Source organism: Aptenodytes patagonicus, chromosome 10 (genome assembly GCF_965638725.1).
Source record: "Aptenodytes patagonicus chromosome 10, bAptPat1.pri.cur, whole genome shotgun sequence".
NCBI lineage: Eukaryota > Metazoa > Chordata > Aves > Sphenisciformes > Spheniscidae > Aptenodytes > Aptenodytes patagonicus.
Genome location: NC_134958.1, coordinates 23333548 through 23354049, shown reverse-complemented (window position 1 = coordinate 23354049; position 20502 = coordinate 23333548). Strand labels below are relative to the sequence as shown.

At 47.1% G+C, this 20502-nt stretch overlaps 1 protein-coding gene and 2 long non-coding RNA genes across 11 annotated transcripts in view; all 3 read left to right on the top strand.

The window, feature by feature from the left end:
- The first annotated feature begins 519 nt into the window (after positions 1-519).
- LOC143165162 (uncharacterized) lies at positions 520-11727 on the top strand. The gene is made up of 4 exons (XR_012996211.1): positions 520-590; positions 736-859; positions 11068-11144; positions 11491-11727. It is a non-coding gene; the product is annotated as an uncharacterized LOC143165162 (long non-coding RNA).
- Positions 11728-15307: 3580 nt separating this feature from the next.
- LOC143165161 (uncharacterized) lies at positions 15308-17504 on the top strand. The gene is made up of 4 exons (XR_012996210.1): positions 15308-15429; positions 15879-16184; positions 16282-16338; positions 16492-17504. It is a non-coding gene; the product is annotated as an uncharacterized LOC143165161 (long non-coding RNA).
- Positions 17505-18667: 1163 nt separating this feature from the next.
- The window catches only part of NEO1 (neogenin 1), a 213063-nt gene continuing 211228 nt past the window's right edge, over positions 18668-20502 (top strand). For 3 of the 9 annotated variants that reach the window (XM_076348563.1, XM_076348562.1, XM_076348564.1), the window contains exon 1: positions 18689-18855. In XM_076348563.1, coding sequence (XP_076204678.1) covers positions 18741-18855 — 115 coding nt within the window. In that variant the 5' untranslated portion in view covers positions 18689-18740. Of the gene's footprint in view, positions 18856-20502 lie in introns of all 9 variants that reach the window. The other 6 variants (XM_076348559.1, XM_076348558.1, XM_076348561.1 and 3 more) reach the window with 5 other exon arrangements.

Genomic DNA, 20502 nt, shown 5'->3' with positions numbered 1-20502 from the left:
GTTGAGCGTTGAGTTTCAGAAGAGCCCTGTCTCCTTCACGGGGCTGCCCTGCACTGCCTCCCTGCAAAGCCATGAAGAGGGGAGGCTGTGACAACCTCCTGAGGGTACCTACAGCAGGTGATGTGAGCAGAGACTTTGGCTTGTGCTGTCTGAGGATTCTGGTACGTGAATAAGTTGTCACTGGGGGGGCTGTCGAGGGAGGGCTAAGCTAACCCTCTCTTACACTGGTTGCAGGTTAAAAGCATGTAGAAGGCTCTTACTGCAAAGCAGATGTGTGGTAAACTGCTTGCAGGCCAGATCTCTAAGGGAAGTGGAGACTGTAGCACTTGGAGTGCTGTGAAAATACTGTGCAACCCCCAGTAAACACTGTAGTTATGTAAAACAGACTTGGGACATGAATTTACTCCAGTTTGACCGTATTCTGTGTGTCCCAGGCAGCAGGGAGCAAGAGGGCATTTGGTCCTGCAACATGCTTAACCAGCTCTTAAAAAATCACTGTGGTTGCCCAACAGGTTTTCATATAGGATGTTTCAGAGAAGGGGATGTCCTGCTGCATTCTGGTGGAGAGTTGTCAGAGAGGGAAGAGCCAGGTACGTATCTCCTGTGTTGTAATGATATGTTCAGATTGAAAAATAACCTCATCTAAATATTAATAATAAAATAACAGTTACCGTGATACAGTTTGTTCCTGCCACAGACTTCAGAAAAATTGCTGCTTATCTTCCCTCCCCCAAGATGCTGAAGCCCAGCACCCCAAACTGTCATGACTGCCTGGGATTGGTGACATCTAGAATGATACGTGTTGGATCATCAGAACAGAGTGGGAGCAGCACAGCTCGGCTTCGGGAGCCAAAAATAGGTACTATCATTTCTGAGCTGAAGCCTCCCTTCTTTTTCCCCACCCAGCCCTGCCTATTTGGCACATGCAGCACATAATTGTAGTGTTCACGTCGTACCAAAGAAAAACCACATTCCTAAAGCAAACAGTGCGTTAAGTAGTGGACGTGCTTTGGAAGCAGGGTATGTTATGACATGGATCCTAAATTAGTGAGCATCAATGACAATGGTTTGCAGATTTTCTACGGGCAATGGGTATAGAAAGGAGTACAGCTCATCTGCTGCATTGCCATGTGGAAAAGCATCAGAGATGTTCAGAGATGTGCTGTAAAATAGGGAGCTTGAATTCCTTTCACTGGACAGCTGCTCAAATACTTGTAATTGAATGATTGAGTGACAAATGTAGCACGTTTGATTTTTCTCTGGATCTTTTCTCTCTTATTCTGTAGCTCTGTGAATCTCAGTCATGCTTTCACCTTTTCTTTAGGTCTGCTCACTGGAGTAAGTATTTGTCTGCTTCTGCCAAACCCCAAAAGCTACATTTCATTAAAAAAACCTGATTATTCAAGAAGGGTGAAGTTTGATCCACAAAGATAATGCTCTTTGAAGATGTCTGCTCCTTTGGTAGTGACTGATTTAAATGGGTTCCATTTTAGTATGCCTGTTACGCTGTTCTCAAGGCCACACAAAGGAGGAGGAATTGTGTGAGGCCATATAAATCAGGGTTTGTTACAGGGATGTCAAACACAACTGCACCACGGGGTGTTAATAGTGAGCAGGCAAGTAGTCAAAAGCAAGTCAGAACCAACTAACAAAAGCCACAAAGCTAATCTGTCTGGTTCTTGATGCTTCCCAAAAGTGCAGTGTCTGCACACTCACGTTCTGTTCTGGGAGAAGCTTGGGGTGTTAGACTGATCCATATCACATTTTCAAAGTGCTCCAGTAATTGGATGAATAGGTTTGGTGGAATGTCTTTGGTTCTCAATTTCTCCCATCCGGAAAGATCTGAAAAATGAAGCTATGTGAGCACATCACTAGTCCAGGTCTCTTCCTACTTACTAACACCAAGCTCACTCCACTGAATTCATGCTCAGCTAAAGCAGGGGAGAGGACAAACAGGCCACCGGGCAGACGGTAAGGGACCTGTTGGATTAAACGTCCATTGAACAGTTCATCATTGCATGGAGGAAGAAAACTCCCAATCTTTGTGCATGCAAATGAGAGTTTCCTCCTCCTTTTCCAGCAGCACTTTGTGGGCAGAGTGGAGGGCAGCCAAGAAAATTTAAACAGATTGAGAAACCCTTTAGTGCACACTTGAAGCGAAAGCTCTCAAGCAGTATTTCCTGTGTGCTCGACCACAGAGATACTGCACACACCAGACCCTTTCTCTAGAAACGTTCACCCTCGATACGGTTGCCACAGTGGGCCCCGTGTTGCACCTCATAGTCAGGTTCTTGCAGGTCCTGGTGACCTCTCCTTACATGCAGATCATTTATGTTCATTGTGAGTTAAATCCTGAGGCTCTGACTCCCCTGAGTTCCTGAGTGCTGGAATGAGAAGTGATTGGGGATCTTGGTGAGCAGCCTTTGAAGAAGATGCCAATGCATGTGCTTTCCCCCTTCCTCAGTCCCATAGTATAGGAAGCCTTGAGCACATCAGGTTTTTGGAGGTTTCCGCTCACTCTTTCCATCGCCTACTCTTGTCTTTAAGACTCATGGACCAGGAGTCTGGAAGGCAGGTTTGTGGGCACCATCATACACAGAGTGTATGATGGGGGACACCATTTTCTCTCCCAGAATGATCGCGCAATCTCTGCAGCTTTCCAAATACCTGATAGTCCAGAAGAGAAATTGAGCTCAAACCTCCTGAAAAGTAGCGTGCTTTGTAGCCAAAATGAAGCTGTTAGAGCTTTAACATGGACCACAAGACTTCCTTTGTACAGAAGGAATTGAAGACAGCGGAAAGTTTCAGGGATTGAACGTAGCTTGTGAGCCAGGATCTTGGATGATCACATGAGTCCATTGGACAGACTGCACACATGTGCATGCGCGTGTGCCTGCAAGCACATACCATTGTGGTTTCTGTATTAGTTTTTGTTATTTCTCAATATTCCCATTAATATTTAATGTATTTATCTTGGTTGCTGGTAATTACAGCAGTGAAAAGTGCTGACGCTGATGTCCCTCTGGGACGTGACACTGGCTTGGGACAACCCAACATTTTTGTGTGGGCCTGCAAAAAAATGTTCTGCCCACTACCCTCCAACCCCAAGAACATTCCTGGCTTCTCTGATAACATCCTTAAGCACAGCACTGATATAAAGACTCTCCTGTAGATGAATGACCTGACACTTCCAAATACTATTTATTTTCCAGGACTTCAGGGTCAGCAGAAGCTATTTGAGTTCTACCTATTCCTATTAAGAAGGACTTCAGCTATCTCAGTTCTATACCTACAGCGTCCCTCCGTTTCACAGATAATATTTTGGAAATAAACAAATTTGGCAAGACTAGCAAGCAGGGAATGAGAGTCCAGACCAGGACAGACTGGCATAACGGTGGTGCCCTGATAGCTTTTCAGAAGACAGTAAATGAAATGGGAAAGGAATAGTCCTGATAGGGAGGGAGAGCTGGGTGAACTCCGGGAAGGGAACAACAGAGGGTGCTGCAGGTCACAGCTGAGCTGAGTTGACAGCTGTGGAAGGGGTGGCACATGTTAAGGTGCAGGGATGCAGTTGGGTGTTGGGTTGTGTTGCAATGGTGACCAAAATGATTGTGGGGGAGTGATGGGTCAGGAAAGACTGAGGTGCAGCTGGATAATGCCAGATACTAGCCAGCGGGGTTCGTGTCTCCCTTTAAAATCACGTCAATCAGTCCTGCTTCTCATCCTAAGCGAAGGGGCTGCGTTTAGGAAGTCGCGGCTCTCAAGCAGCCAGCTTGTCTGTGGGAGCTGAGAGCGCCGTAGGGCAGAGGAGAGGATGCACTCAGACAGGCTCGGTGTGCACACAGGTACCCTCCAGCTTGAGGCACAAAGCTGGATTTTGCCTTTGTCAACATTTGCCAATTATAACACATCATGTGCGTCAATAGTGCCTCTGACTTGCCTTAATACCTTTTTATGAGAATAAAATTTGTTCTTGTATGGTGCTTTTCATGCTTGAGGCAGTTCAAAGCGCTTCGCTAAGCACAGTAATGAGTTAGATCTGGGGAGCACGGCGATTGTGTAGGCAAATACAGGGACTATTATGTGCTCTACAGTAATTCACAGAGCCGCCTATGCTAGAAACTGTTTTATTTATTGAAGGGAGGAAAGTTGGCTGGATCTCATGGTTGTCCTCTGGAAGATTTTAATGATCTTCAGCTTCCATATAGAAAGGCACCTCAGAGACATTGGAGCCAAGAGACCTCGCTCGAGGAACAACACATGCAGCTGCGCAGCACCAAGGTTGCCGTGTCTGCTGAGGTGAGAGGCCCAAGATCAGCTGCAGCCCTTGAGCCTGCGATTTACCTTTCTCGAGCATATTACATCTCTGTGTATCCTTCCAGTGCCTTCAGGCTGACTCTGTTATTTGATGTCCTCTTTACCTTACTTTTAGTTATAAAATAAAAGCTTTTTTGTGGAGGACCTTCCACCCCTAGGTCTTGAAGAGGGATTGCTGATTTTAACAGTGACACTGTGAAACACCATGGAAGTATTGCTGTTCTCCACAGGAATAAAGGGAGATTTAAAGCTAGATCCAAGCAGACGCCTGAAGTGAAATTTGCACGGAATTTAGGCACCTTAGTCCAAAGTCATGATCCTGAAAAACCTGCTCTCAGCTTTCCCCGCTGCAGGAGATCCCTGGGCACTGCAGACTCTTCATTTTCAGCGTTTAACTTCTTCCCGTGCCTTCTGAAAGGCACTTGGGGGTATGTCTTGCCAGACAGACCTTTCCTGCTGACCTGCTGGCCAGTCTGTGTCTGGGATTTCTCCCTAGGATATTTGGGTCAAAATGAACTGGTCTGGTGGAAGAGGGCAGTAGCTGCTTCCGCTGGCCTGCCCATCTGTGCTGGTAGGTCCCCTGTGCGTGACTGCAAAACACCATGTGCAGTCCAGTCCTCAAAGTAAATTCATGTCTTTTTACCTCTTCTAGAAAAGGCCAAATGACCCCTAGTACATTGCCTTGAGTTTTGTGGGTATATACTCATGGCTGGGGCGCCCTTCCTACTATTCTATAGGCCTTGATGGAAAATACACATTATCCACTTCGGCTCTGCAGCGGTATTTCTCCAAAGGGAGCCAGCTTTTTCCTACTGCTGTATGATGATTCTATGATTCTATGATTACAGAAGCCTAATTAAGAAAGTGAGTGGAGTCAAACAGGAAGATGCTGCCCCTCTAGGTGTTGTCTCGGCGTACACATCTTCAGAGACTCATTACTTACACACCGACCTGGCCTGTACAGCTTGATTCTTTTGGGCTGTTTAGTGTATTCAACTTACTGAAGTGTTTGCCTTCATGGCAGAGGCTCTACCCTTTGGTGTCCCCTTTGCACACCACAGCAGTGGTAATTAGCAAAACACTTAAAGAAAGAAGTTTCTCTGGCATTTGTGATGCCCCAGGAAGCATCCCATGTTCAAGGATAGCCTTGAAACTCCTCCTTAAGCTCCTTGGAGGCCGCTTATGCTGCGCCTCCTGGGAACAAAGAGAATTTGCATGACTTTTCAACATCTCCTGCCTGCCCAGTGATTTGTGTGTTAACTCTGAATAACAGTCATTACCTCTTTGGAGTACGGGGCACCAGAGGGTTTCAAACTGCATTGCAAACGGGGCAACCCCACTGACATGAATAGACCTGGTCAATTTGGAGTGTAAACAGAGTCTGACTTATTATCAAATTCACTTCCTAGCAATCATAGCAGTAAGGATAGAAAAGTGTCACTTCAGGCTCCTCTGAAATGGGACAGGGGAGAGCAAAACTACACCCAGATAAGACTGTAAGTAAAGACTAACACTATCTCTAATTGAAACCAGATGAAACATTCAAGTAGAGAGCCTACAAGTGCTTTACAAAAAGTGGAAAGCAAATGCTTTTTGTATAAGCGTTAATCTTTATGCCTCACTAGGGTCATAAGCACTAGTGAGTGTGCAAGGAGAGATTCAGCTCAGTCAGCACCAGTCTGTAAAGATCTATGTCGAGTTTTGCACTTAATTCTGTTTATCTGGGGCTGTTAATTAGCTCCTTTCGGTTTCCCTGTGAAGACCTGTGTGTTAGGTCTACTGAACACTCTTGCACATAAAGATCCATCATTGATTGCTTGGGCAGCTAAATTGGGTAGACAGTTCACTACTCAAAGGTGTCTTAACTTTGCATCCTTTTCTGTTGGGGCAGGAATACTGGGGATGACTTCAATCTTATTGTAATCTGCTTGTACACATTGCTTTTCTAATTTCATGCCTAGGTATGGCATTTCCATTACAAAGGAGTTTTGTTGGTTGAGCTCTGCTGGTCTGGGTCTTTCAAAAGCTGATCAGAGCTTCTGGTCATGTGCTTCTACTCTTTTCCCTCAGAACAAAACATCATCTACACAGATCCTAGGCTATCAAAGCCCATGAAACAGTTCAAGTGCCAAACACAACCCAAACGGCAGCCTGAGAAAATTATGTCTCCCATAGGGGCTGTTGAATATGCACAAACGTATGGTCTGTTTTCCTAACGTGCCTGTCAGAACCCTGCTGATGCCTCCAGCAGAGAAAAGTATTTGGCACAGGCCACTTCCCCCCAAACTTTGCTCCTGCAGGAAACAGAAAATGTTCTTTTCCTACATATTTATTTGTGCTTAACTGTAATCACAAAGGGTTGCATTTTTCCCCTTTCTCTGGTGACCCATGAGTGTCCACTTGCTGTCAGTTCTGCATTTCCTCTTATCTTTCACAGAGCTACGAGCCTTTTCACCCCTTCCTCTAGTGTCTGCTATACTCCACGTAAAAAATCGATATAGATGAGCTTTAAGATGGGTGCACTCTATTCAGGTTTACTTAGCACCCTGTGCAGGCTTCCCTATTTTTTTTTTTTTAAATCCTCATTCCCTTGTTCAGGTACCCTGGTGAAGGTGTTCTAATGTGAACAAGGCTTTTCAACACAGGTATATATGCTGCTAATTTTTCAGACCGTCTCTTTTGCTGTCTGTTGTTTCCCCATACATTTAACAACGGATTCCTTTGGTCAGAGAGAAGATCCCTGCTGTAAGTGCTGACTTAGAGCAGTTTCACTCACTGCCCGATTTCAAGAGTCTGCTTGTAGCTTTTGGGAGTGTGTTAATTAAGTTCCTAGCACTGCATAAGTTGGTGTGCAACTTATAATTAATTAATATCCATTTATCTTTCAGGCTGTGGTTTGCTCACCTTCTGCTGCAGTGGCACCCCACCGGCCCCGGGCCCATGAAGTACTCCAAAAAAGGGGATTTTGTCCACACCGAGCGCTGCGTTGGCATTCACACGTTCTTGATATCATCACTTGAGTTACCCCATCTTTTCCCAAAGGTGGGGACTGGTTTCTGTTGCTCGCCCCACTGTTCAGTTCCATTGTGCAGGTTTTTTGCAGACTGCTTCTGAACACTACAGTTCTCTACCCTACTCCCTTCTGTTGTAGGCTTTTGGATTATTTGATCTCTCTTCTCTCAGTCAGCTTTAGTATAGACACGGTGACTTTCCAGTGCTGTTTTAACATACCGGTTCACTGACCTCAGACCCACGGTTTGACAGGTTGTCTCCGAGTCAGCTGCTGTGGTGCAGCAGATCCAGTACTGGACTCATTGATGCCCATGTTAATTGTAAGTAAAAAAAAAAATCTACTTTTGAGTGGTTTGTTCCAAACCCCAGTCAGGATCTGATCTCTTATCTGAGTTCAGTTAGCCTTTCAACACTGCAAATATAAGCTATTCAGGTTAGAGAATCGCAGAGCTTTCTGCGCTTCGTCTTTCTTTACATACATCATATCTGTCATTTTTAGGTGAAGTGCAAGATTTCTTAGATTTGTCAGGTCTAGCATGGTAGGCATCGTTCACCTGTGTCAGCTGAAAATTAGTAAAACCTTTCATGCGTCAGCACTGACTGTAGCCAGGAACAAGACTAACTTCTTCATCTTTCTGGTTTGGAAATTGCTCACAGTGAGGTATTTGCCTCGCTCAGTGTCAGAGTTCTCACTGCTCACTTCCTGCAGCAGGAGCCTGTGCACAGCACGTGCTTCTTCGGGAGTCTTCTGGAGGCACCATACCCCATGGACTACTGCATTTGCCAGAAATTGGATGCAATGCTTAAAAAAAAAAAAAAAGAGAATAAGAGACTAGGAGTGTTATGTGAGGTTTTTCTTCCTGATGTCTTTCACTGGTACTTTTTTACAGCTTTCTTTTCAAGCTAAGCATAATACATACCTCTGCTCTTTAGTAAAAACACACATTAAAAGCATTAGTAGCAGTAAACATCAAAAGCATGTTAGTAATACGATTCCTTGTCTTCCCCTATGCTGCCTTCTCCAAAAGCAGTACTTCCTAGAATGACCTGGCAGCGTGAGAAGTAGTGGCTCACTGCAGATACTGCAACGACAACCCCAGAAGGACCAGAGGAGTGCTACCTGATATCTGGTGAGTGGGCTAGAGGTCAGAAGAAAAAAGCTGGACTACCATTTGAGAGGATGGTTCAGACAAAACTAACAGATCGTGAAGCAAGCATCAGCCTGAAAGAGGGTTTTAGGGGCAGATTGCAGCCATTTGGGGCTAGAAGAACATTAGATTTGTGAGAAAGCTTTTCTTCCTTTGTCAGATATATCTTATTTGTTACCTGCCTCAGAGGGCTCGCATCCAAAAAATGCCATTTCTTTTCTTCACAGAATGTATATGTTCATTCCAGACGATACAGACATAAACCTCAATTTCTTCTCAGCCCTCACTGTAGGTTTTTGAACATGGAATGAGAGTCTTTTTGAGAAGTGGATTTCTTGTTGAATACAGACGCTTCTGTACTTTCAGAAATGAAGGGTGCTTTTGATAGCCTTAACCTCTTTCTCTACCAATTCCCCATTTTTAGCAATGTAAATTTCTTCCAAACATCTAAATTCTCTCCAGTTTTTGGTAGTGATCCTTTTTAGCTGAATTCCTTTGGGAATGTGAAGACATCTTGCTTTTACGCAAAATGTCCATTGCCTGTACAGCATAAGAGTATTTTCCTCCCAGATTTCCCTGCCAGCACGTACCTCCCACTACACTGAAGGAGGATATGTCATTTCAACCTTTGGTCCTTCTAAGAGCATCCCCCCAGAAATGTGTATTAGTGGGGAGGGAAGTAGGTGAAGCAACAGCCTGGGCAACATTTACAACGTGGTGGTACCTGTTCGCTAGAAAGGTGGATTAGCACCTTCACCTCTTTTTGGGCCAGGCTGCTCAATGGGCAGTGATGTTGAAAAAACCACTTGATCTCTGTCGGTATGAACTAACAACCTTTAGTTTCCTGCAGTTCCCTCTGCTCCATTTAGTATTTCTGAGTGTCTTTGTGTCTCACTTGGACACAAAGTCACATTCTGATCTCTTTGAAACTCATTTCATATTTCTTAGAATCAATAAACTTCAAATGCAGTAGCAGAAATACCAAGCAGTCAATAAGTCCAGTCAAGTTATGTTAGAAGTAAAAGCGGTGTGTTGTAAGGGCAACATTTTCTTAAGGAACTGCTATTCAGGCATATTTGTTGTTTCAATTAGTCTGATTTAGTGGCTCAGTCAGGGGGCTGCAGCCTGTAGCACTCGGACTGTAATCTGATTTCTAAAGCTGCCATTGAGGTACTAAGGAAATAAAAATATGTGGTAAAACCACATCGTGACAGCAGATGTATAGATCCTGACGTGCTTAATGTGCAGCGTACCTGTCAGGAAGATACAAGGGTTCACGGCATGATCACCCGCATTTCATATCCCATCGGAGTTGCATGTTTTGCTCTACTGGCTTTGATCACCGGTCCCCTGGGAGGAGCACGGAAAGGTGGCAGAATGGTGGTGTTTTTCCAGAACTGTTGCCCTGAAGGGATGTTTAAACAAAAAAAGAAAGTAAAATTAATGTGTGTGAAAAAGTGCCAGATTGACAGCTTTAGCGAGTAAACCACTTTACCTATTTGAAGGCTACCCACGTTTTATCTGCTAGAGCTGTCAGCATAGTACCATTCCTCAGCACAAAATACATTCTTTTCTTTTTAAGCTGTCCTTGTGTCTCCAAATTGCTCGGTCCTGCATCTGAGAAAGATTCAGACAGCACTAATGGGGGTAAGAAGTTGAACTGCTGAAAACGAGGGAGAAATGTTGGCAAATTTGCCCTGGTTTTGGAGATGCTTAAAATTTGCAAGAGGCTAGAAATGATGTTAAAATAAAATTTATGCAGAATGATTCAAGGCGTAGCTCTGCTTTCAAACTAGAAACTGCTGGGAACAGAAGCTTGTTTCTCTCCTTGGCAAATCAGAGCTGTATGAGTGTTGTTGCTCTCTGGAAAGAGACCTCCATGCTCTCCTCTGAGAACTACGTAACCAAGGTCTTGTCCGGGCTTTTGCAGCGTGCCCAGGTGCTGCAGCATGACCCCCTGCCTTTCTTGGCAGGAAGGTGCTTTGAGAGGCACCATGATCATGGTGCACAGATCATGTGGCAGGAGGTCACCGGCAAAAGACAAGTCCTCCAGGACTCCAGGCATCCTTCAGTGGCACCTTACGCGCTTGGGGAGTGGAAACCGTGTCTAAACGAGGTCTTGGATTTGTTGCTTTATGGCATTGGTATCAAGATGTTTAACTTATTGGATAGAGTCAAATTAGGTCTCTGCACTTTTATGCCTAGATAAATTTACATCTAAAACTGCACAGTAAGGTCTTCAAAGCATCTGATACGTGAACCTGAAGATACATGAACCTGAAGATCTGTTCTGAAAGGTTGAATTTTACAACTTGTTCCTTTTTCAGATGACATAGTAAAAATGAAGAAGTCCACTATCTCTTCCATGAAAAATCCATTATATTTATAGGAAATTCCTTCACAGCATTGGAAAGGGTGATGAGGTTTTGAGGAGCATTCCAGCAGGAGGAAGCAGACCCAAAACTCTTAACTTTAAAGGGCTGCCTGAGAAGTGTATGAACAAGATAGTTGCTCATTACAGCAAACGGGACTCTGTCCGTATCCCAACCTATCTATTGTCTAATGTCAGTATTCTTTCCTGTTTCTGCAGATCATCATCCCCGTCTTCACTACATCACAGTAATGATGGGTGCCACTGTTTTTGAACTGTTAAATTAGTGGACTGAGGTAATTGTTCATATTTACTATTCTGTCACAAGGTTCTAAAACTTCTCTGTGCCTCCAGTTTCTGCCATTTAAAACAGGGGGATACTTAAGCCACTATTTTCAAACAGGGGCTCCTGGAAGCATTATATATGTATATTCAGTTTTAAACACCTGAAGTTGTAGTCTGAGATACAAGCCAGCCATGACTGACTGCCAGCAGCACAGGACGCTTACGGGAGTTGCAGGTGTTGGCATAGCAGTCGAATCTATCTAGTCTCAAGTTTTACCCATGAGACTTGCTCGTCTAACTCCGGCTGATCCATTTGTATCTCATGCAGGTAACGTGGCTTTTTCTTTCCACTTCCAGGACTGCACAAACGCAGCCGATCAGCCCCCTGACCAGTGGATGGGTCCCAGAGCTGGAGAGAGACGACGGTGCTGCATAGCCGCCAGGAAGCGTGCCTTAGCCTCTTCTGTCACGTGAGTGCGGGGGGTATGGGCTGTGTGTGCGTGGAGGGAAATGGGGAGCAACTGTCTTGTGCCAAGAACGAGGGGAACGAAGGATTCCAGCCATATGACCCAACACATCAGCTGTATCTATCAGGTAACAAAAAAAAAGTGACAGGGCAATGCGGCTGTTAGTAACTTTCCACACTGGGCAGAGGTGAGGTTTAATTAATATCTGTAAAGTGTGCTGAGATCACCCGGAGCAACGGACTGTATATTTTCCAGGCATCCTCTGTTGCTGGTCTAAGATTGTTTCTTTGATTTCCCAAGCCCAGAGGCAAATGACTGTTTCTATGTGCTAAGTATCAATTCTCTTCCTTTTGTTTTTAGCCTTTCTCCTCTCCACTTTTTTCCTGTTTTGAATTGCTCTCAGACTGCTGCAGTCTCACTTCCCTGCCTTTGCTGGCACAGACACCAGGAGAAAATGTGATAGTGTTTATATAGCACTGAAGCACTAGGACTCAGGAGATGCGAGATGTGGACCTGCTGCACTCCCTTTGGTGACTCACACCACCTTTCCGTGGTTCTGCTTCCCTTCTAACTTCCTGCCAGGCTAACCTTCTAGACTATCACCTCTCTAGGGAACCAACTTGCTTTTATTCTGCGATCATACGGTGTCTAATACAATAGGACCCAACCTCAGGTAAGACCTTTAGGCACTCCCATTATATGAATGAGAACAAGATTGTTGGTGTCAGTAATTAACGTTCTTGTGGGATTGTTGGAAATGCTTTGGGATAAACACCTGGAATCCTCGTCTGGCTTATGTGGTTTTCAAGCTGCAGAGGAGGCTGATCCTGTTCACATGAGAGGGCATGGAGCATCTGTCTCTTCTCTTACTGGGTGTCCAAAAAGTCTTTCAGTCCAAAGAGGAGTTACAGTACCGCAGTGAGAAGCGGGACACTGGAAGAGTGAGGGCATTGCCAGTGGGGAAGAAGAATGGAGACTCAATTTTCAGTGTGTCTCCAGCAATGATCTCACCTGAGAACAAAGACTATACAACAACCACCAAAACAGAGAGAAAAATACCGAACTAAGTGTCGCTGGTAACATGGTGAATGCCTGTGGCACAGTGTCATCCCATGACGGGCTTCCAGAGATGAAATCTCACTCAGGTTAAATGGATGGCAAAAATCCCATTGACTGCAATAACACCAGGCTCTCCCCTGGGGGGTTACCTGGATTTCTCTCCTGAATGCCCAGACAGCCACATCCCACATCATTATGCACATTCCGATAACAAATAAATTATTCTTTTCCTTTAAAGTGTGGATTGGATTCTGTAAACCCTGCATTTTGGATTCTAGGTTCCCTCTATCTACATCTGAAATCCTTGAATAAACAAACATTGGATTAGACCTCACCGGCTCCCTCTGCTCAGCAACTGAAGCCTTTAAAAGCATTTCACACCAACTGCTCTGCTCGTATTTCAGACTCTGTTAAACACTGACTCAAGCGAAGGAGCTCCATCTTCCTCTCAAACTTCCCAGGGAACTAACCTTCGTTATTGGAAGGTCTGCCTCCATTTATGACCCTCCCTGACTCCAGCGAGGAGTTGGAATTGTTTAGCTGTTGACATCAGGAATGACATAAATATGTGCTGGGGTTAGAGGGTTTCTGGCAAATGGCCCGCTAACCTAGAATTTGCTCTGCAAAGTCAGGAGGATGACTTTTCACCTCAGAGCAGTTTGCAAAACCACATCTGTGACCAATAAATATGAAAAAAAAAATCCCAAACAAAAAAGCAAACTAGTCCCTACTGAATGATGAAAGACAGCATACCTCGCTGAGCACTATGCTGCTGGAATCAGTATGGAGACCTGTGCAGGAATAATCAGACGGGTCATCATTGCCAGAAGTCGTCTGTGGACGTAGCTGATGCCTCATGCACAAGGGAGGCAGCACAGCAGATTAAACTGAAGGTGAGTATCTCATAGCTGTAAGTCTTAAACTTAATGAGCCAGGTCTTTATTTGTGCTGCAGCCCCTTCTTATCCCAAAATTGCCTTAACCAGCTGCTAGAGGATGCCCAGTAACAGAAAATTCTCTGGATAACAATAAATTGGTGTAAGAATTCAGTGTCACCTCACATCCTGCCAAGCAATAGAGAAATCATAATCAGAAAAATGGACACAACCAGAGTGCCACTGAAGAGTCGAATCCTAATTTCATCACCCTTCTTGTGGGCAACAGATAACCCAGTGCAATTTACAGCAGCTCTGAAGCAGCTCCAAATCTCAGCAGGAGTCAGAAAGGCTCAGTGCTAGCCTCGGGACTGAGGAGTCGCAAAAGATCAGTGAAGTTGTCGTTCCATAACCTTGCTTCTGCACCAAAAAACAGTAGGCTGGTTTGAAACATGAAGCACCTCAAGCAAAAGACAAAATTTTAATCACTGAAATTAAGGTCCTCCTCTGGATCCCTCTCTGGAGAATACTGTCTGTCTCTGATGATCATGCACAGGCTCCCAAAGAAGGTAAATTTTGAATTTAAAACTGTACAATGTCAATATGTGAATGACAGCATTAAATCTCGGCTGTAAGGCTGAGATATCTCCAGGAGGAGCAAAACACTTTTTCCACTCAGCCGTGTAGCAGTGGCTGAGGTAGATGAGATAAATATATTGTCTCCAACTATTAAAGGGTGAGGGAATTGTTTATATATGTATATTACACGTTTGCAGCCTAAAGGTGTTTTTTTCTTTAATTCAAGAGTTTAAAAGTTTAGAAATGCCGACATTAAGGTGGCCTGTGCAACTGTAATTTGTCCCTTTTGTGCATTTGCATTATGATACACTATTTAATTGTAATTAGATCACACGCTGTTCTTTCGACAGGTTCCCGGCCTCACTCATTGTACAGAATAGACTGTGCTCACTAAGTAATAATTTTATTTTCTCCTCGCTGTTCACTATGTGGCCCATGCTTTATTTACTGCACACTATTCAAATACTGAAGACAGATTTATTCATTTCCTCCTGGGCTTTTCCATGGTACTCATCACTATGGTATCCAAGTGCTTCACAAACTCTAATTCATTTTCCCAAGACTGTTGCGAGAACTGGTGTTACTCTTATTTTACAGACGAGGAACTTAGGCATACAGACAGAGTAGTAAAAAATATCTTCTAATTTTAGATATCCAATTAGAAATACTCATGGCCTGATTTTGTCAGAAAATATAACATAGCAAAGCATCTAATTTAGTCAAAAGTTGAATAAATTCTCATTTACTGCAGATATATCTGCAAGTGCTCTTCACTTCTGCAAATCAGACTTCAAAATGTCAAATCAAGCACCTAGAAGCGAAGACTGCACAATTAGTGCATCGCTGTGAGGTCTCTGTTTTAAGCACTGTGCTTTGCGTCCCATAGGAGTCCTGAGGCTGAAGCCCTTTCCTGGAGCAGCAGTCACCCGCCTTAGCCACAGCGCCGTGCTTGCTTTCCCCATGGTTCCTCGCAAGGTACATAAAATACCTACATCTCATTTTTCTAGTAAATTAAGTGGAAGTTGTTTAGGCACTTGCCTTGGTTCCTTGACCTTGGTTCAGCATCTGAGCCATGCTTATCCTTTTGCACTGGCAGCCTTTATTCTGTTTTTTCATAACTTGGGAGCGTTTTACTTTGCAGCCTAACTACTGTTGTTTTAATAGATGTGTATTTCTCTTCCATTTAGAGGTAACCTAAAAAAAACCCAGCAATTTAATCCTGTGTTGACATTGATGCAGGCCATCAGCAATGTGAAAACTTACCCTATATGAGGAATGTAATAGTTCACATGCCATCCAGCACTCGAAGGGGACGAGGTACGTTCTCAGTGTATTTCAGATACGTGCTGCCAGTAGAGACATGGCAGTTTTCCAGGTGGTCTTCATTCCCGTTCCTAAATCCTCGCTTTTCTGCTCTGCCTCCCTTCCTCAGTCTCTGCCATTCCCATTTCTACATCCCCGTCTCTAGTGAACTGCCACCTCCCGTCGCCCTTGCTGCATCCCACACCCAGCCTCGGGGTCGCACGTCCTCCTCCCTCGCCCCGCTCCCGCTCTCCCGTCTGATCCCTTTCACCCAGCAAATTTTCCTTCAGCCCTTAGCCAGATAACGTACTGGTCTTATACTGGTCTTGAAAGCCCTGGCCCTCCTAGGTTGCACGTCCTTCTCCCGGCAATTTTCTCCCATTCCCAGTCTGTTTTTAAGTCTTCTCCCCACAGGCTGGCTTCCAGACTCTTGCTTACGAGCTTCGCTTTATCCTTCCCTCCAGGCAGACCCAGTTTCCCCTTCCAACTCCCAGTTCCTTTTCATCGCCCCGGAGAACCTGTCTTTCTCCAGACCCTTTGTGCCTGCCAACTTACTCGTCCCGGATCCAGTTCTCATCCCCACCACGTGTTATTCAAGGAGCTTCCTGCTCCGCGTTTCCCGAGAGGACTGGAAGGACAGGTTCCCTGCTCGCCCTTCCTACCTTCGGGCTTGGCATGGTCCAGAGCAGCCGGGAACTGGAACTGCAGGTCCGGCTCTGACTCCCACAGCCTTGGGCTGTGACGTGCTGAGTGAGCACTGCGAAGCGCTGGTAAGCCCCCGCCGAGCGCAAACGGGATTTTCAGTAGGGTTTTTCATGGCGGGTTTTGAGGGAACACCTCTGACAAAGCGACCATTCTCGTTTTCAGACTCAAAGATCCCTGACAGAAGGAACGAAAGAAGAAATGTTTATAATTTAACCTGAGGTATGAACTTAAGATGCTTAAATTTCAGCACAGTGGTTAGTCTGGCACTATTAAAAGTGACTGACGGTAGGATTTTATGATGGGAATTGCTAACCAGCTTTAATAGGAGTTACGCTACCAGTCCTGCCTTTTAATCAGTGCTTCCATTTTCAGTATAAATTACAGTTCGTTGCTGGTAATCCTTCTGGCATATCAGATATCAGCGTAACTCGGCAAGCGTAATATGGAGAAACCCAAACATCCTTCTGAGGAGGTAATTATTCATCATGGTGAAAATGCTCCAGGATATTTTTAGTGGAGGACAAAACCCGCTTCCTGACAGAAACACCTACCAAAATTATAAAATAATGAAGCAAGTTTCACAATGAGAAACACTTCAGACACTTGTATTAGCTGATACTTTCTAGTCACGTCAACGTTTAATTAGTCGTGCACATCTCTGCATCCGCATGTACAGCAAAATGCACACCCGCGTTTTGGTGCACTGCAAAACGTGTCAACGTCTGCCTCACCAAAAAGCCTCTGAACAAACAAATCTGCAAATCCCGCTGGATCAGGGATGATTTCACAGGGATATAGAGGTGCCTGCACCAAGAGGGGCTCCCTCGCCACATCCACGGAGGTTATCAAGGTAAACTTTCCTGAAATTAGTCCTCAGTTCCTTAGCAGGAGTGTCACTACCAGTGTAAAAGCCTGTTTCTTTCCGGAAGAAATGATTTTAAACTAGTTTTAAAACATTTTGCAATACAAACACACATTTCGGGAGGATGTACCCGTGTTTCACATCTTGCAGTGCCCCAGGGGTACGGTTGTCTCATGGTTACCACTTCTTGAGCCCTGGTACTACATAATTTATGTACTGAAAGAGACGATTCAATTAGTCAATAATAAAATGAGCAAGGATAGCGTGCACATTGTAAAAATATAATTTAGTGGGCAACAAGCTGAGATGGAAAAAAATAAAAGGGTACACTTCATATGATTAATGAAGGAGGAATGTATATTTATAGCTCTTATTGTGTCCTTTGTAAGGATACGGGATCCAACAGTAAAACCGGCTGGTAACGATGCATCATTCAAACGATTTGGATTTGAATGGCAAATGCTGTATAAAACTAATTACCCCCAGGAGGATGAAAATACATTTCATTTGCCTTTTCAAAGTATCTTTGGTCTTTTCTTCACATTTATTTATCCTTTGGTTTGTTGAGAAACGTGCTTATTACGAAAGTCGACATCCCAAACTGAGCAGCGGAGATCCCCCCCCAAGACAACAAGTTTCTGCAAGTTGTTTTTACAAGATCAGTGAGGGATTTTTTTTCCTCTCAGTAGCTCCGGAGGCGCCGCATCTCCCCGCCGCTTCCCAGCAACACGCAGCGCGGTGACTCCCTGCTTCGCCGCTGCTCCTCCGACTCGCCCCATTTGCACGGGTAACCGGATCGGCGCTTTGCAGTTTGTGTTTGCGCGTCTTCGTGCATGCAACGCGCGCAGCTTTTGCAGCCGCGCTGGGCTTTGGGTCAGAAGAGGGGAAAATAAAAGTTTAGTTCATTGAAAGAGGGGAACCTCATTGCATCGCTCTCCTCGCGGCCGTCTGCCGCACTGGCAGGACGAGCGTCGGGAGCGCCGCGCCGCCGAAACAAGCCGAAACGCGGCGTTTGGCTCCGCGTCCCGCGCTGTCACCCCTGCGGCCCGCGGGGTCGGGCCGCGGTGCCGCCTCCTCGCCCCCCGGCGGAGCTCCCCTCCGGGCCGGGGGGCGCCGCGCCGGCCGCGGGAGAGCGGCACCGGCCCGAGGGGAGGGCGGCTCCGGCCTGAGGGGAGGGCGGCTCGGCCCGCCCCAACGCTCCCGCCTCGTGCCGCCCTGCCCCGCGGGCGGGGGCGCCGCGCAGGCTCGCGCGCAGGCGCGGTGGCGGGCGGCCGGGCGCGCGCACACCTGGCGCGGGGGTCGGCGGCGGCGGGAGGGAGGGAGCGCGTGCGCCGCCGTCTCCCCGGCAGCAGCGGGCGGGGGGGGGGGGGGGGAGGGGAGCGAGCGGGCAGGCGGGCGCATGCGCGTGGGGGGGCCGGGCCGGGGGGGTGTGGGTGGGGGCGGGAGGGAGCGAGGGGAGGGGCGGAGCGCGCGGCGAGCGCCCCTCTGGCTCCGTGCGAGGGAGCCGCGGAGCCCGGCGCTGGGACCGGCCCGCGATGGAGTGAGCCCGGCCGCTCCCTCCCTCCCGCCCTCCTCGCTGGCCGCTCTCGGCCCGCCGCCCGGCTGAGGGCCGCCGCCTCGGGGTGCCGCAGGGGCGCAGCCCGGCGGCGGACGAGCGGGGAGCGCGCCCCGGCCGGCAGGCAGGCAGGCAGGCAGGAGGAGCCCCCCGGGGGAGGGGCTGGCGCTGGGTGCCCGGCTGCCGGGCGCGGGGAGCGGAGAGATGGCGGCGGGGAGAGCCCGGCGGCTTCTCGGCTCCCTCTGGATCGCCCTTCTCCTCGGGCAGCCGGACCCGGCCGGTGCCGCCGCTCGGAGCGGCTCCCAGAGCCTCCTCACAGGTACGGAGCCGGGCGAGACCCTGACAGCGGCGGCGGGGGCCGGCGGGCGCCGAGGGGGCGGCGGCGTCGCGGGGAAGGGGGGCGTACGGCGGGCCCGGGGGTGTGAGGGAGCGGCTGGGGGCGGCGGCTGGTGCGCGGGGGGCGCTGAGGGGGCGCGCGGCGGGCGCGTGCGTGGCCCCCGGGGGCTGCGGGAGCCGCCGGGGGTGGGTGGGTGGGCGGGCAACGGGCGCCCTGTGCGCGGCGGTGCCGGCAGCCCGGGGCGGCCGGAGAGAGGCGAGCGGCGGCGGCTGCCCGCTCCGCCGCTCCCGGTGCCGCGGGGGTCCGCTCCACTGTACGAGCGGGACGGTCTCGGCGGCGGTGCGCGCACCAGCAGAGGCCACTGCACACCTCCGTAAGCCGGCGGTCATCCCTGCCAGCGCCTGGCGCGGGGAGGAAAACAAGAGACACCTGAATCCCCTTTCTGCAGCCTAAATGCTTCAGCGGATCACCTGTGCTTCGTGCTCTGCCCGCCGTCCGTGGGCAGAGGCACACGTGAAACGAGTAGGGGGCACAAACGGGCTCTGTCTGAGCTGGAAGACCCGGGCGAGCGTTACTGGAACTGGTAGGGACTCGTTACCGGAGAGGAGATGACAGACAACCTGTGGAGAGAGGGAAACTTGCCTGAAAACTGTGCCGCAGTAACCCAGAAATGAGCGATCTGGCAGCATTTCAGTCGCTGTAGTTCTCACACCTCTTACTATTGTTACCTTTAATGATCCATTATTGAATCCTGGTTCTTTACAGGCTACGAAAAACGTAATTTCATCCAGATGAAGCATGGTGTGCATATGAGAAGGCTTTCTGAAAAGGCCCTTGGAAAAGGCTGTTAATACCATAGAAGGCTGCCTAGTTTTGCAGTAACGTTATCTGCTCATTTTTCAAAATGTTGGCTTTAAAAAGTAACTTTGTTTTATCTCCTTGTCAGCAGCAAACTGGTAGAAAGCTTGACAGAAAATCTGGTCTTGAATGTTGAGTGCTGGGATTTTTTTTTAAATACTCCCCTGTAGATTATTGTATCCCGATATTTTCAAAGAAAGCTCCGTGCAAGTGGAACTTGGGAAAAGCTGCTGGTTAAATGAGTGGGTTTTAGCAGCTTGGAAAAGTGAGAGTGGTTAAACTGATGTTAAATGGTGTAATTGTCCTATTGCGAATCACGTTAGGCAGAAACGCCCGTGGTAGTTCTCATCTTAGATACTACTGATGTAACCATGTATGCTGACTCCTGTTGACAGGGAATATATTTACTTATTCTCTTACACAGTACAAGCTTTGCAGATTCCAGGTCTGAAGCCGATATAATTTTTTTTTTTCCTTTTGAACAACGTTATACTTGGACTCGAAGATCTTCAGAGTGTGTAATAGATAAGCTACTTTTTTGATGTATAAAATCTCACCACGTGACGATTCTTTTCCAGTATTTACTGCTGTACTGACAGCTCACTGTAGTTACAGTCGTGTTGGTTGCTCTTTGCTACTTTAAAAAATCCTTTGTGGTTTGAGGAAATCAAATTGATAGGTGAAGTTTTATCTGTCAAAGCCAAATATGTGAATTAAGTCAGCGAAGGGGGAGTGATGCGCTGAAACATGCGAAATGAAACCTTCGTTGAA